The sequence below is a fragment of the Lathamus discolor genome, chromosome 3, assembly GCF_037157495.1.
Source record: "Lathamus discolor isolate bLatDis1 chromosome 3, bLatDis1.hap1, whole genome shotgun sequence".
Lineage (NCBI taxonomy): Eukaryota > Metazoa > Chordata > Aves > Psittaciformes > Psittacidae > Lathamus > Lathamus discolor.
In genome coordinates this window covers 84,665,120-84,677,917 of record NC_088886.1, presented here as the reverse complement: position 1 = coordinate 84,677,917, position 12,798 = coordinate 84,665,120, and the positions used below count along the sequence as shown (strand labels likewise).

Here is a 12,798-nt window from a genome sequence, read left to right as displayed (position 1 = left end):
TTTAAAAAATTAGTGAAGTGGCTCTTGTATTGAGAACATACTGTTGGTGCCTTTACTGAATTTGTGATGCTCTGTAAGCAAATTCAGGAAGGCAGCAGGTTGGTAGCAATGAACTGCACATACATGCTGTGTAGCCAAAACACTGCAGCAGTTGTCAGATCCATTGCTCCATCAAGATCTTGTATTTTAAAGGACACAATGGAGGAGGAATTTTTTTGTCCATATGGATTCCATGGGGGAGGTCAGAAGGAGCTGGATCTTTCAGCGATGAAGGGAAGAAAACCATGGCAGTTCCTCATGGTAGCACTCTGCATGGGGTATTCTGTCCTGTGTAGGAGGCAGCAAGAAAGATTCCTTGGTTGTCAGTCACCACAATTCTCGGGGTCTAAGGTGAGATGCTTGAAGCCTGTGCTTGCTGTAGGAGAGTGAGTCTCTTGAATAGCAGGAAAACTTCTGGGAGTAAAGAGCTCAAGTATGGCCCCTAGAATCGCCTCCCGTGCCAGCCTCTTTAGTGCCCAAAAGGAGGAGAGTATTTCTTCCAGGTGTGCCAATGAAATGGAAAATTGTGGACAGAGTTAAGCTTCCTTATTCCCAGTTCTCAGCCCAGGTTTTTTGCTGTCCTTTGTGGGCACAGAGAAGTTAGAGTTACACCAGAGAGTGGTGGTTCCCTCCTTGTGGCTTTCTGCAGCATCAAGACAGCACTCTGCAGTGACAGAGACTCCAGCACTTGCTTGCAGCTCAGTACACAGCCAAGGTGTTGCCTGAGGCAGGACTGCACTTTCTGCTCTTCCCTGCAGTCATCCAAGTGGGTGAAACCCCAATGTGCTGTCCTTGTGGAAGTCATTGCAGAGGCCGAGACTGCTGTGAATAGGTTTGGTGTGTTTTGCTGAGCCTTAGAAAGTGTGGGGTTTTTCACTTCAAAAAAAAGATTACCTTGGTATGTATATGAAAGACAAAGTAGGGTATGGCTGGCTGAGGATCATCCCCGGGAAATACACAGGTGGTAGAAGCCCAGCGTGATGTCTTGTCTCTGCTCTTTAATCTCGTGTCTCCTCACACCAATAACATAGCAATTGTGGGGATGTTCAGATTGCTAATGAAGCAGAGGTATCTTTTACAGCACTGGAAGTGAGACAGCACTTCAGCTGTTAAATAGAAATTTCACAAACCTCAATCAGCTATAACCGAATTGTTAGATTTAACAATTTTCTCCTGTATCTGTGAGTGGCTGTTGTTATAGCTTTGTGTTACTTTTGACATTGCAGCAATCTTTTCTGAGCAATAGAAGGGGCTTGAACACAGTGTTTTCTTCCTCTTACAAGGTTAGGAATTCCTCTTCTCACATTATACCTGGATCCTTTCGTACACTGCTAGTGGTGGCATAGAAGGGGATAGCAGATAGTAATAGGTGGAGAATTACTGCACTTTGCTTCTGGCAACTAGCTGATAGATGCCTTTCCGCTGACTTGGTGAGTGATTACCAGATAGTTTGGCACCAGGCTGGTGCCACACTTAATTGTGACTGATTCATTGGGCTGAAATATGTCACTAATTTAATTCAGCTATTTCATTAATCTGATTGAATTGCATCCAGCTGTTAGAGGTATATGAAAGAAAGGCACCTGACACACAAGGCAAGAGCAGTAACCTCTGCATTAAATTATAAAACAGTCATTAGGACATCTAATGCTGAAATTGAATTGCTCCATAGAAATTTGGTTTCCAAGCACAATAGTAATTAGTTGTAAGCTTGATGAATGTCAGGAATTAATTAAAACATTTCAGTGGCCTGTGTGGATTTTAAATATTGTCATTATTGCCCCAATATTTTCAGTTCTTACACTAATTGCTTTCTAGAGAGCATGAATAGAATTATCTTCTGGAGTGACTGAGGGTACAAATGGTTCATTACATCATTGAAAATGGACCTCCTTGCCTCTGGATTTCCCTTTTTTCCCTAAAATTTATCTACTGTTTTTCTTTCACTTTTGTGCATGCATTACAAATAGATAAGATCAGTGATTTTAGACCCAGACTTTAACTTGACAGCACTTGTAGTTTTTGTTTCCTAGCTGTACTCTGGAGGCCAGCAAGCCGTTGTTGCCTACTTTCATTTTGGCAACAGGAAAATAGCTCCAGCTCCATCAAATAATTTTTTTGTTTTAATTAAATAGAATGTGAGCCAAAATCTGTGGTTGTTTTGTCCTGTTAATGAAAGGCCTGCAACAGTTTAAACATTGCATACATGAAACATCCACAAGATAAAAAATGTGCTGGAAAATTACAAATTGAAATGGAATTCATAATCAAAGTCAGGTTTTGGTTGTTTCTTGAATATGATCTTAACGTAAAAATAGTTAAATTTTTGGTGTGGGAATTGCAGATGCAGAGTGCAGACTGCTCGTATTCCTTGTCTCTGATGAGTGCCTCCACATGTTTGGCTACATAGTAAAGATGAATGTCCAACATGCCGTGTTACAGACTGCAGACAGATGTATGACAAATACATGAGGTGACACAACAAGGGAAGAGCTTTAACACTTGGAGGGCTCATAAGGAGTCTCCTCTGTGTGTCGAGCACTGCCAGAAACCACAAACTCCCACACTACAGCTTGATGCCATGCCTTGCTGCTTGCTTCATGTGCAATCACATATGACAGTCCTCTGTGCCTCTTCCTTGGGGCTGCAGAGGGGTAAGGAGGGGAACGTTTCACGATGTGTCTGTGAGATGTAGGTGGTGCCTGAGAGGCTGCCGAGGTGGGGAGTATTGAATAGATCTTTTACAGTGCTGCATTATTGACTTGTCATGTGCATAGATGTGACGAATCCACCGTGCCTGCCTGAGCTCAGCAGAGGTGTTTTCTGTAGCAGTCAGTTTGGATCTCAGTGGATCAGATTCAGGACCTTTTGTGGAAGATTGTGTTACAGAAGTAAGACTGCGCTTGGGTTGTTTTTTCCTGAGGAGGTGAGATGGTTACTGTGTGATAATAGGATTAAGTGTGATGTCTCAGAAGTCAAGAAAATGCTTGTTCATTACCCCTTCTTTCAAAGCTTTAATAATTAATTGTGCAATAACCTTTCCCCTAGTGAGAAATGCATTCAGTATTGTACTTCTTAAAATAAACTGTTTTGGGCTAGTATGCTTAATGCTGATTGCCTGGAGGCATAACACAAATATATCCTGAAGAACATGGTTATTTGGATTTGACAGTGCTCAGTTCCAGGTTACTGCCTCTCCCATCCCCAGTTTTCCTGCCCAGGGATATGACATTTCACTGTAGCCTGTGGAACAAGTGGCAATAAATGTGTGTCAATATTCGTGTAAGTCACTTCTTTTTATGAAGGTATGGTCTGTTTAATGCCTGGAGAAGTTGCATGTGGTCAAGATACACAATTCCTTTTGTGTATGGATATGATGTCATTGGAAGAGCATGACATAGAAGCTCAGAGCAACCGCATACTTGAGAAAGCAGATCTGGGGGCTTGTTTCAGATAATGACAGTCAGTAGTTCATGGTCAACCTGTTTCAGTGCTGTATCTCCAAAGGGGCAGGAAAGCGCCCAGCTTTCGTGCCTGTTTAAAACACTGAGCCCACTGAAATTGGTGGGAAATTAGGCAGATGTGAAGGATAGGCAAGTGGTTTGCATTAAACAAAATAAAGGTAGAAAGAAATCCATAAAATGCCTCTCTTGACAGTACATCTGACTCTTTGTTTCTCCCTGTTATTTTATGCAGTGCTGGTCCTAAAGGAGATAACATTTACGAATGGAGATCTACTATTCTTGGACCTCCAGGTTCTGTATATGAAGGAGGTGTTTTTTTCCTGGATATCACATTTTCATCTGACTATCCATTCAAGCCACCAAAGGTAAGGGTAAGGTTTTCATTGTGTTTATCATATTTTCACTTGTGAGAAGAATGTAACATGCAGTGAGTGAGTACTCATTGCCTTCTGAATATCAAATTTGTTTATGGTTTTTTGAAAACCTGAAGGTTCAAAATCTTTGCTTGTAGTTTCAGAAAAATCCCGTGTCTATTTTATTTCCCGATTACCACAGTCAATACTAATTTCCAAGCTTTACCAGATGATAAATGAGATGATAATTCTGATCAAGAGTTAAGAATCAAGGAATTTTAGTAGAAGAAAGAGCAACACCTTCTTACGTTTCCTTTCTCTCATTCCAGCTACTAAAATATATGTATAATGAGCTTTTGCTGTTATGAACCAGATTCTGTATTATATATTCTCACTAAAAATACATATTATTATTTTTAACAAAGTAACAGAAAGCTAAAATAAGTTTAGATAGACAACTGGAGTGTTGTATTGTGACTTCAAATTGGGTAAATTACTCTGATGATTTACATTATTGTAAACTGTCAATCTGTTTACTACAGGTAAGAGCAGCAACCTTGTTTGATGGTATTTTTTGAGCAAAAAACTCTTTTTATTAAATAAAACTAGTCTTGACTTAAACTAAAATTTCATTTCCTTGCTCAGAAATAGTTTGGACACTTAAGTAATTATAATTTACTAATGGATATCAAAGAAGTTAAAGGTTATTCCCTTCAACCCTTCCTTAATGTCAAAGTATAACTTGTCACAAAATCACCAGAAAGGACACTGCTGACATTAGCACAGGCTAAATACATCCTACCACACATTTCTACAACTTATGGTTCTTGTGGCTACAATGCTGTTGTTACAAATCAAATACCGCTTTTCATTCCCAGAATTACAGCATAAAGAATAATATATTCTCTATGTACTTCACAGTTCTCTGAAATCCACAAAATTTAATGTTCCCTGAGTTAATATTGTTATAATGAAGTGATACAGAGTTTTAGACAAATTCCTTATGAAAATCTCATAGATAGGGGTTTCTTTAGAGCATGATCATTTTTTCAATTTTTGGTAGTTTCAGAAAACATCGTGGATTTTTCCCCTCCTGCATCAGTATGAAAAGGAGAATATTCCTCATCTTGTGTGTGATGTAATTAAAGCAATTAAATATTTCTAACTTACTATTTGTGCAGAATAACGCTTACATGCTGTACTGATACTAGTCTGAAATAATTTAAAAACAAAGGTGATGGTAGTGTGAGGGCACTGTTTTCGGTGGTACATTTTGTCCTGCCTAATGAAGGGTGAGGCAAAGATTTCATTGCTAATTTGAACAAGAATAACACAAAATTCCAATTAGTTTTCATGGTCTATGTTTAGGCTTTTGAAAGCAAGGAAAAGAATAACTAATGCTGTAGATGCAGCCATCTTCTAATTCTTCACCTTGAGAAACCATAGTAAAGTTACACATGTGATTAGATTGGCTTTGACATGCAGCATGTTCATTAAATTGTGTACAGCACTACAGAGTAGGTCCTAATTTTTGTGGATACCAGACAAAAGGTCTGTGTGAAAGCAGTTTATGCACCAAAGATCTCCATGGTAGGTTCTTTAAAGGTAGCCAAGACTACAGTAAATACTCTTATGTTAAATAATTGTATTTTAGAAAGCGAGCAGAGAGAAGCTGCCTTCGTGGAAGCTCTGATGAATTGAGAGCACCCCAGGCACTGCTGCTGCTCAGAGACAAGGGGCAGCATCGCTGGGCAACACCGACTGACTCTTTCTGTTTCTTACACTGTGATTCTAGGTTACTTTCCGTACCAGAATTTATCACTGCAACATCAACAGTCAGGGAGTCATCTGTTTGGATATCCTGAAAGACAACTGGAGCCCTGCTTTGACTATTTCAAAGGTTCTGCTGTCTATTTGTTCTCTTCTGACAGACTGCAACCCAGGTAAGGAGCTGATATTTCATTGAGCATTAGTCTTAGTCATTTGACTCTTAGTTGCCATGGCATGTAATTTGTATATTTGATTGTACACAGATTAAATAAAAACTAATATTTTAGAAATTGGGGATGAAACCCTCCTGCTCAGATGTGGTCTGACATTTAATGGCACCTTTCACTCCTGTGCTGCAACAGAAAGTAAATAACATTAAGCTCTTTTTTTCCCAAGTTATGGTGGAGAAAATAAGCTGATGTCACAGAAGTTCTGTATTGTAGGAGCTCCAGCGAGTGGTCTGTCCAGGAAAGGAGCAAAGTTCTCTTGAGTCAGAAACTCAGAAATCGTGCAGGTTGGAAGGGGCCACTGGAAGTCCCTTTTTTAAGATGGAAAGTGAAATGTTTAATCTTGCGAATATGAGGGGGACAATGTTCAGAGAGAGTTCCTTGTTCCTGTTGGGAGGGGAGGAACTCCACTGGAAGCAGTACCATTTCTCAGCAGCTGTGTGACCAGTGTCATTGTCAATGAATGCTAATTGCCTGCAGTCAGGGCAGGAACTGAGCAATAGTGCTAGGATGGCAGCTCATTTACAGAACACTAGCAACGATCAGGGAGAGATTAATTAGCCTCTGGGATACAAAAGTTTGATAACTCTTGAAGCAAATAGGATCTCCTCGGTGTGTCCCCTACAGTTCAAATACCCTGATGTACACCAGTCTTATGACGCGAATGTGCCAGGCTGTGCTCGCTGAGTGTCCCCTGCACTCAGCAGCCCTTCCAGAGGGTTGAAAGCAGGGCCCCTGGCTGGGGCAGGATGCATTCATATGCAAATAACCACAACAGATACTCCTGTTTTCTTTTTCTGTTCATTGTGCCTTGTGCTTTCTCTTGTATGATAAGAGCCCTCCTGTTTCATAGCATTTTTTGGCCTAACAAAGACTATATTATGAAATAGATTCTGTATTTTAAATCATGTGTTCAGTTTTGTGTTCTCCTGCCTTTTCCAGCTGACCCTCTGGTTGGAAGCATAGCCACTCAGTACCTGACCAACAGAGCAGAACATGACAGGATAGCCAGACAGTGGACCAAGAGATATGCAACATAAATGACAAACTACTTGTGCAGTGTGAAGGTGCAGAAGGCAACTTTGCAGTGTGCAACAAATCTTTATAGCCTTTACAATACGGACTTCTGTGTATATGTTATACTGATTCTACTCTGCTTTTATCCTTTTGAAGACTGGGATACTGCCCCCAAAAAAGGTAAATGCTATTAAGAGTAGAAATTTGTAGCTGTAGATTAGTTATGTTTAAAATGCCTACTTGCAAGTCTTGCTTCTTTGGGATATCAAAATGTATTTTGTGATGTACTAAGGATACTGTTCCTGAAGTCAACCAAATATTATAGTGCATTTTAGCCTAATTCATTATCTGTATGAAGTTATTAAAGGTAGCTGTAGATTACTAGGAATTATGTCATTTGTATTAAACCCAGATCTATTTCCAATATGTGGTACATGCTGTTGTGAAAACTGTTTTAACTTTTACCTTTGTCAGTTTGTAATGAAAGGATTTCCTTTTTCCCTTTGTAGCTCAGAGAGCACCCAGTGTATCATCTCAAACACAATAAACATGTTCCCCAAGGAGTAGTTTCTTTGTTTTCCTATTTTAAATTAATATTTGAATAAATTTAATTATAGTAACAAGGCAGGGCCAATGTATCACAGATCCCTGTGGATAGTCTTTAAATTAATATACATAAGCAAAGGCTTGCTATTAAATGTTTGATGCACACCTGTGGATTGTTTTAAGTTTTCCCTGTTTTGTTTTGTTTTGGTTTTTTTTAACAGAACAAATGTCCTTTCTACAGTTTCCTTAAATTTAACACTGTTGGGCTCTTTCTGAAGTTGGAATGAGAGCATTGCATATGCTTACTCCAGAAGCTCATGTAGCTGGTTGCTTCAGGGCCAGTCCTGCTGTCCTAACAGACTGCCTAAATCTTGCTACCATTTTTCTTTTGCAGGACAAGGGCCAAGTTAGGGATAGTCTGGTGCTTTTGTTTCTGAGTAAAGCAAGTTGGACTTGCTGATCTAGAGAACTACAGTTAACCCATTGAAAGTGGTCTTCCAAAGCATGATTGAACACTCTTATCATCTGTCCAGAAAAGAGAGGAGTAGAATAAATGTAATCAGGTTTTATTTATGACAGTTGTGGGGGAAATGAACCTTTGTCAGTGACATGTAATCTGTAAAGCTTTTAGACTATGGTTTCCCCCCTTCGCTTTCTGGCTTGGAAGTTTTGTAACATCTGTAAGTAACAAAGATACAGATTTATAGTACATACAGTTTAAAAAGTAGAGTCACTAATAGTTTTATAATTTAAGCTTTTATAGGTTGCCAGTCACAGTATTGATTATAAAGAAAAGAGACTTGATCCCTTTAAATGATTTTTAAAATTACACTTCATTTTAAACTTTACAGTCTCCCTTACTGCCTGGTGGTTTTGGAGATAATGTAGCACTTCCATCAGTAAGATGCTCTGCTCATTTAAATCGAATGTTAATTTTAAATACTAAAGCAATAGAAAAAACATTAAAGATTTAGATCTAAAGTTAGCCATCACTATATAGGTCCCAGGTTTTTGTATCACATAAGCTTTGACCATAAATTGTCCACCCTACTTTAAATATTTCTACAGATGCCTGAAGGTGGCTTGAAGAACTGTGTATCCCAAATATCTCAACCTAGAAGCCAGTCTCTTTTGGTAGCTACAAGATAGCTTTAGAGTTCAGGTTATAAAGTGCAAAAGGGAATGAGAAACAGGGGATCTGGCAGGTGGATATGCCTAAGTCAGGTAACAGACTAATGCCAGGAGATGAAGTGCTGGAAATCACTGCTGAAGGTGACCAGAGTTTCTCATTATGTCATTGGACATGTGAGAAATAGCACAGATTGGCAAAGAAACAAGGGGCTATCACATCCGGGCTGGACACCTAACGTCTGCTCGCTGCTGACCATGAGCACACCCGTGGGTGACACGGTGCTCGTACACCACTCCAGTGACTTTCCAGTGAAGAGCAAACTATGTATTTCACACGTTGACTGTGTTGCCTACAGAATTTACAGGTATTTATATCATAAAATATTATGGTATACAAATACAGGTTTTAATCCTAATTTTAATGTTTTTTGGTTTTGTATTGTACCTACAACTTAAGATACCTAGGTGTACAAGTGGGATGCCTTGTTAGTGTTGCCCCATCTTGCCTTCCTTGCAATTGGATCCTTTACACTGAATTCCCATCATTTTTATTTTTTTTTCTGTTGGTTTGTCATGATTCTGTTCTTTTTTAATGTAGTTTTTTGTGTGTAAATTTTATATTTACTGAAGTAAAGGTTGGTTTTGTGTAAACATTTAAACTTTAAAGAAAGAAAAGAAGCTAATTTTGTTTCTCAAGTTCTCTCTGCTAAACCATGCAGTAGAAAGAAATTTGTATTGTTAAATAAATCAATTAGTTGTTAAATGAGAATGTGTGTCTGTTTTTGTGGGGAGGGCAGAAATCCCTGCTGCATATATATCCAAAATACCAGTTGCAAAGAGCATCTGGTGTTTTCAAACTATTTCCTTCCTGGCTGTGCTGGGGTGAATACTGGATGCTGTTCTATTTTACAGTTTTAATTTTCAGTTCCATCTTCTTGTCGCCAATCGCTGAGCTCTCTATTTGGGGAAAAAAATGAACTGAAACGGCACTTTTGTGAAAAGAACAGCTAAAGTTCTTGCACATCCTCTCTTCCTCTCCCTTTTGGATAGGATTTTCTTGTTCTCTTGTCTCTGGGATTTGGGTGTGGAAAACATGCAGCTGGGGGGGAGGGTGCCCAAAGTGGGGTCTGTGATCTGCTGGCACAAGGAGCACTAGTGTGGCAACCAGCTGTCCCAGCCTTTGAGCTGTGACATTCCTGAGGAACAGGGAGTGGCAAAGAGTCACATCTCTGTGGTGGTGGCTAAATTCAGAGCAAATAGTTGGTCATATCAAATGAGAAAGGATGGGTGAATGTTATTATATATTAATTTAATACAATGGAAAGGCAAGTATAGATCATCCTTATTATTTATGTATTAACACGTTCTTGGTGAGCTGCTTCATGTTCTGTGATGTCTTAGTGATGTGTGAGGTGCCTTGTGTGGAGATGGTCTTGCTTACAGATCTATGTTGACTAGAGATTGTTTGTAGCCGGGAAGGGAAGAGAGTCCTGTGGGGCTAGAAAGCAAGACTGCAGAGTCGTCTGGGCCATGTGCCAGGCTTGCACAGCTTCATAAGCAAAGCAAGAACTGAACCAGGTCTGGTTCATGTTCTGCTTCCTCCCTACCTCTTGGAGGGAAAAGGAAACTGCCATGCTTAGCTGCACACCAGCTCCTGCTCCACCAGCTTATTTGCGGCCATGGGTATTGCAGGAAGTGAGACCCAAGCTTCTCCCTTTCTTCACCTTCATGTGAGGGAACTAGATTTGTGGCTTCACAGCAGTGTACCCACTTGCCTGCACCATGACAAGATGAGGGCTTGGGCCAAGGGGCTTCAAGGCGGCTGGGTGCAGCACAAAGCCCACCAGTCGGCCAAGCTGCCCTTTTGCCACTGGTGCCACAGCTTCACTGCTGCCCTGCTCAGGTCACCACAGGGCTGTGGGGAGGAAGCTGGAGACTGCAGCAGCTTCTACACTGATCTCAGGTCTTCTGCCCCTGGGGTACCATCTGCCTGGGCACAGGTGGCAAAGAAAGGACTCCAGACTCCAGGCTGAAGAGCGAATTTCATCTTTCCTGCATAATTTCTTAAACTCAGCACTGGATATTTATGTGAAAAAGGAAGGCCTGTGCAGGCATCCTGAACTAAAACAGCTTCAAAGGACAGTGACAAGAGTGTGACTAAAATGAGATTTGATTCAGCCACAAACCAGCATTGTACTTCTGCAGTCGGTGCTGTAGCCAGGGAATCAGATGCATTGTGAACTCAGCTTTGCTATGTGTACAGTGAACCCTGCGTGGTGGCACTGGTTGCACGATAGCTGTTCCAAGGGTGAATCACCACTCCCTTTCCCTCACGAAACCACGGTGACTGGAAGTGGCTTGCGAGGATCCCTAGACAACAGGAAAGATCGTGTAATAGAGCACATGTTTTAAAGGGAGAAGTGAGACAACAGCACAGCTGCTTGTACGGCTGCCTGACCTTGCTGTGATGTCAATGATAATTAGACATGTTCAACCATAGCTTAGGTGGAAGAGCAGGTAATGTGCTTGGAAGCTAATTGCTGGAACATTTGCAGCACATAGGGGCTTTCTCTTTTTTATCCTTGAAGAGGGAAACCTGCTTCAGCTCCTCTTGTGTGTGTGTGTCTCTGGAATGCAGTTACAGCTACCACTGTTGCTGGGTAAAACAAAAAGGATCCAACATACCAGCAACACTTTGGCGGATCCTTAAAAATAAAAACTGCCAGGAATATATGGAGTAAAAGATGTAGTATGAAAAATACACGTTATTCCCTCATGATGGCTACATCTGAGCACAGGCTCTCCATCTATAGGGGTGTAAGATGTGGTGGGACCATGTGCATGGATAACAAATGCATCTAGTCATCTCTTTCTGCAGGTAACATGTGGACAGCCCGATCTGTTCATGTACTGTTTCCAGTTATTAGGAAGCACTGCTGTCCAAGATAAACATCTCTCTGAACCATCCTAAATTGTTACTAACCACAACATCCTTTTACAGAAAATGCTACAGTTTAAATACAGACTGTGTAAAAAATTACTTTGTTATGTGATTATTCCATGTAACCTGCTAATTGAACACTTCATTTTTTGTCTCCTAGTTTTGTACTATGAGTACAATTGCATCTGCTGTCCTCCTTGATTCCATTGGCGATTTTATGTACCATCATTATTCTCAGCCCCTAGTAACCTCTTTTTCCAGGCTGGAAAAAGTCCTCCATTACTTAATCTCTCTCTGTATGGAGAGTCACCTTTTTGACTGGAAAGAGCTGCATGCTGTATGCAACAGGTGAACTCACAATTCACCTGAAATAATGTTTTCTGGTTTGGTCTGCTTGCCAGGAATTCACAATATTCTGCTTTTTTGACCATTGCTTATTGCTTAGCTGATGTTTTAATTAAGCTGTGTTCAGAGATGCTGGAATCTCCTTTCTGAGCAATAGCTAATTTAACCTTTTATGTAGGTCTAACAAATTTGTCTTTCCCCGTGTTCCACTGATTTGTATTAATCATGCCCAAATTCACCTGTGATCTTATCTCCTAATTCTCAGTATCATTAAATCCTTTATGACTCTTGGCAGTCAGTTTTAGTTCAGGCTGCCTTGAGTATTGGCTCTGTGTGTTCTGCATGCACCAGGGGTGGGAGGTAACAGCAAAAGTAATAGCAAAGTGCACTGGACAGGTCTGTCTGCCAAGAAGTGATGGGTCCCCGAGGACAAATTATCATCTGGCTTCTGAATGGCACAAATGAAAGCAACTGCCAACTGTTTTCATCAGTCTGGGCTTTGTCTCCCTCTACAGAACAAATGTCAGGTCATTATTTAAAGAGGAGCTCAGCATGGGTAAATTTTCCAGTGCTGAATGAGCTGTCATCCCAGAGATTAGTTTTCTGGAATATCATACAGGTAGACAGGGGGGAATCGCAAATCCTGTGGGAGACCATTCCTCTGAACACAGCAACTGGATGTATCTCTGAAGGGTACGGCTGGGCTGGAAATCCTCAGTCCAGCATCTGTTCATCGAGCCAGGCAGCAAGGTTGGGTCTGGGAATGCAGAGGTGGTAAATGGAAGCAGACTGAGGCTACTGTTAATGTATAATGGTGCCTGATGGCATTTCTTACACTGGGGAAGGCAGCTTCTTGCAAGAAGTCTGTATACATAAATCTGTATACATAAATCTGTATACATGCAGCTTCTTGCAAGAAGTCTGTGATTGTTTATGTGTTCCAGCATTTAAATCTATACACTTGT

The 12,798-nt window shown here is 40.6% G+C and overlaps 1 protein-coding gene across 1 annotated transcript in view; it reads left to right on the top strand.

The window, feature by feature from the left end:
* The window catches only part of UBE2E3 (ubiquitin conjugating enzyme E2 E3), a 56,756-nt gene extending 47,446 nt beyond the window's left edge, over positions 1-9,310 (top strand). Inside the window, exons 4-6 of the mRNA XM_065670198.1 lie at positions 3,736-3,868; positions 5,652-5,799; positions 6,796-9,310. Of these exons, the coding sequence (XP_065526270.1) occupies positions 3,736-3,868; positions 5,652-5,799; positions 6,796-6,893 (379 nt within the window). The 3' untranslated portion in view covers positions 6,894-9,310. The remainder of the gene's footprint in view (positions 1-3,735; positions 3,869-5,651; positions 5,800-6,795) is intronic.
* Positions 9,311-12,798: the final 3,488 nt, after the last annotated feature.